The 3,995-nt window shown below is 26.8% G+C and overlaps 1 protein-coding gene across 3 annotated transcripts; it reads right to left on the bottom strand.

Annotated features, from left to right (window-relative positions):
* Positions 1-1,743: 1,743 nt before the first annotated feature.
* Positions 1,744-3,192, bottom strand: LOC111919475 (uncharacterized). Of its 3 annotated transcripts, none has more exons than XM_023915023.3 (3): positions 2,825-3,192; positions 2,609-2,732; positions 1,744-1,915 (listed from the first exon to the last, which is right to left on the bottom strand). In XM_023915023.3, exons 1-3 carry the CDS (start codon positions 3,076-3,078, stop codon positions 1,871-1,873), a joined length of 423 nt encoding a protein of 140 aa, XP_023770791.1. In that variant the 5' UTR covers positions 3,079-3,192; the 3' UTR covers positions 1,744-1,870. The 3 variants fall into 3 exon arrangements, with proteins under 3 accessions (XP_023770791.1, XP_023770792.1, XP_052626631.1); XM_023915024.3 differs by having other exon boundaries at positions 2,805-3,178; XM_052770671.1 differs by lacking the exon at positions 1,744-1,915 and having other exon boundaries at positions 2,291-2,732; positions 2,805-3,183.
* Positions 3,193-3,995: the final 803 nt, after the last annotated feature.

The raw sequence follows: 3,995 nt of genomic DNA, 5'->3' as shown, positions 1-3,995 counted from the left end.
AATTGGGACGAAACTGAAATTCGAATTTGTGTTCGTGTCGTGTTCGTGTTAAGTGTAAAAAACACAATGTCGTGTTTGTGTTTAAAATTCGACACGAAATTGACACGATTAACATTTATTTGTCGTGTTTTTCGTGTTTGTTGTGATTTCGCGTTATAAATGATTAAATATTAATTAAATAAACTAATTTTTTATTATGTTATCTTTGTCGTATCGTGTCGTGTTTTAATCTATTCGTTTTCATGTTAGTTAAAAAAAACACGACATCGTGTCGTGTCGTGTTCGTGTTACATAAAACCTTGTCTTGTCGTGTCGTGTCAGACAAAAACACAACACGATGGCCCGATTTGCCACCCTATATTTACGGTCAAGCAATTATAACGCCCTACTTACGTAACCCACCAAATATCTAAATAAGAAAAAAGATCCGACTCATGCAACGTACGAACCTCATCACTGGTTTAAATTAAAGAATAATGTTGAAGATGTTTCATATATAGTTTTTTACTTTGCACATTACTTTTTCTACCTAACTTTAACAATTTAAATGCTATTAACTTAAATTATCTTGAATCGTTGAACACTTTTTTAAGGTTATTTATTTATTTATTATTTTTTATGTATGAAATTAACTAATACAACATCTTTCTGAAATATTTTAGAGAGCCCAATAAATAATTTGTTAGTTTTAAGGATATGTAATATTTAATAAAATTTAAATGGTACTTGTCAATAAAATTAAATAAAACAATATATTAAAAGTATTGGAGAAAAAAGTTATGAAATAGTATCGGAAGGCGATGAGCTTTTTATGACATACAGTAATACAAACATTTTTTTTATAGATATAAAGTGTCTCAAACAAATAAACCGGAAAAGAAAAATATATCGAATCTTTTTTGTTTTAAATAAGAAGACGATAATATTATCATGTTTATATTTATAAACATAAAAAATGAAAAAGAAATATCATATGATCATCACAAATTTAGTATTTAACTTGGAGATTAAAATGATAAAAACAACAGTTAAAAAATAATAAAGCTTTAAAGGTTAAATAAATAAGGAAGTAAAATAAAACATAGAAGGTTACTTTTGTCTAACATAAAATTAAAAAAAAAATAGTGTAATACAATTGGTTGATATTATTTAGTCAATTTTTATTTTTTACCCAAATGATAAACATCACACTTTGACGTTAATTATTAATATTTGATCTCTAAATTTCGTTTGAGATTCTCTAGCAACTATAAAATGGTTAATTAATGGTCTTTTATGGAATTATAAAATGAACTATTGTGTATTTTGGATCAATTGACGTTATATAACATGAATATGAATGAATCCACGATGAGACATATGATTAAAAGTAAATAAGATCTTTGAACATTCCATATACTCTTTAGTAACACTACGTGCCTAAAATTAAAAGTGCCATTTAAGATTATTCTAGAATTTCTTGAAATGCATGCATATGTTAGAATATTAATACATCAAATGAACCTAAACGATTTTCAAATTTATATATTTACATATATACTTTTTAATATCACGACTCTTACGAGTTGAGTCACGGGTAAAAAATCCATATTTCCGAGTAATGAGTCGACAACTATGATTAAGTCCATTGTTAGATAACTTTTGGTAAATTTTGGCCCTAGCAACTTGCTATGGGTTGTCTTTTCTTTTTTAATTGAAAATTTCAGCAACTAAAAAAAGATTAATTCAAAATCGATTAAAACCTTTCGTTGCAATAGATATAGTTATTTGATTAAATTTGATTTTCAATAGATATAGTTATTAATTTACAACCACAATTATGATAATAAAATTTGATTACAATTTAAATAAAAAACATTACATAAAATTTTCAAATTCCAAGAGCATCCCTCTCTCCAAACATAGAAGCTTCCATCTACAAGAGGTGCCCATCATAATAATAATAAAAAAAACTTAATAGGATAACAAAGTATTAAAATTATAAAAAATACTATTATATATTTTTTTTATATATGTATTACCAACCAATTATAATTTTTATATACCTATGATTACATACTTTACATTTATTCAAAACTTGTATTACCAGTTACAATAGGTCACTAGCAACTAACATGTCACATGGCTATTGATGGTTAGTGACGTGAATTTAACTGTTTATTATGTACCATTATATATATATATATATATATATATATATATATATATATATATATATATATATATATATATATATATATATATATATATATATATATATATATATATATATATATAATTTGTTCAAAAACTACCCTTTCAAAAAATACATATTATTTGGGTTTAGGGTTGAATTCTATTGGGCCAAAAATATCAAATGAAACACCATCATCCACTTAACCATTTTTCGCAGATGGATATTGGACTATCAATTTTAAAAGAAAAAACACAACGAAAAAAAAAACCGTGTACATGAAAATATTGTACCTTGTGTAACTTTGACGAAAAAAAAACCGTGTACAAAAAATACATATTATTAGGGTTTAGCTTGTTTAACTTTGACGAAGTTAATATGACCATAAAATCTACAAAGATGATGAGTAATTGAGTACGCATGATAATATCGTACCTTGTGTTGTTCTTTATTTGTAGTAGACGAATTTAGTAACGGGAGAGATGACTTCTTGGACGTGGTTCTTGCAAGTATGACCTTTGAAACAGGGGACATGATCAAATCAGTAGGACTCGTATACCTATAAAATAATACATACCCATAAATTCTAACAATCATTTTTGTAAAATAATCAGAAAAAAAAACTGATTACATTTCTGGGTATTTGAAAACCTTCGGTATAATAAGAGGAGTAGGAGTAACTGCCGTCGGAACTGGTGGCCTGAACAACGGCCGTGTTTGTGGTGGCGATGGAGATTTGGGGGATGTTTGATCCATTGATCGTAGTTTTTATTTATTTTATTTTTTTTCAGAGAGAAATGTGATAAAAATGGTGTGTATGTATGTGTATGTGTGTGTGTTTTGAGGGAGAAGAAGGCAAGAAAGTGGGTGGTAATAGGATGGTGGGAGATGGTAGAGAGAACCATCCAATTTTGTGGGCCACGGTGGCGGTGGTGGTTTTGTCTTACCTTTTGAAAATAAGATATATTTTCCGGTGGACTTCAAATTTTTGTATCTCAATCCATTTCATCAAAATTATTTGATTCTTTTTATCTTTTTTGTAACAAAGGACAAAATTTAAAGATATAGCAAAAAGACAAAACCAATTGAAAGGGATATGATTAGGTAATAAAGTTATCTAAATTAGGAATATGATTAGGGGTGAATATGCTACGGAATCAATTATTTTTTATTCAAAATTCAAAAAATTCAAAGTTAATTGAACGTCAGATGAAACTTTTTAATTCTTAATAAAGTAGAAACTATGTGACTTAATTTTTGAAAATAAATATTAAATTAGTCTTTTAGCACTTGATCCACACGGATTATGTTATTTACTCAAAATAATTATTTCAACAATAAAAATAAAAAAAGAAACCTTTAATTCCAAAAAACACAATTCAACCTTGTATCAAGTAATGAGTTAGGCATCTTGGGTTTGAATTATGGCGTTGGACTCGTTAAATTGGGCTAGTAGAAGGCTTGAATTTATTATATATTAATGGTCAAACATAGACTTTGAGCTCTTCTTGGATAATTAATTTATATTTTTATTTTTATAAATCCGAAATTAATTTTAATTAACTAATTTTTTATTTAGTAAAATTTTATTAATTAGAGACTTAACTGCTTGACAGTTTTTAGCAGCATGGCCGACTCCCAGATTTTAAGAACCCTGTGCTAAGAAGAAAAATAAGACCCTAAATTAATATATAAAGAAAACAAACTTAAGACGGTGAAAACTTAAAAGTAAATAAATTAACTAAAAAGAAACATATGAAACTTTATAAAAAAGTTCAAGGGCCAATTATGTAACTTTTAAAAAATTGATTTGTTAAAGCTA

This window comes from Lactuca sativa, chromosome 4 (assembly GCF_002870075.4).
Source record: "Lactuca sativa cultivar Salinas chromosome 4, Lsat_Salinas_v11, whole genome shotgun sequence".
In the NCBI taxonomy this organism is placed as follows: domain Eukaryota; kingdom Viridiplantae; phylum Streptophyta; class Magnoliopsida; order Asterales; family Asteraceae; genus Lactuca; species Lactuca sativa.
The sequence above is the reverse complement of the archived record's forward strand: the minus strand, read 5'-3'. Positions and strand labels throughout refer to the sequence as shown.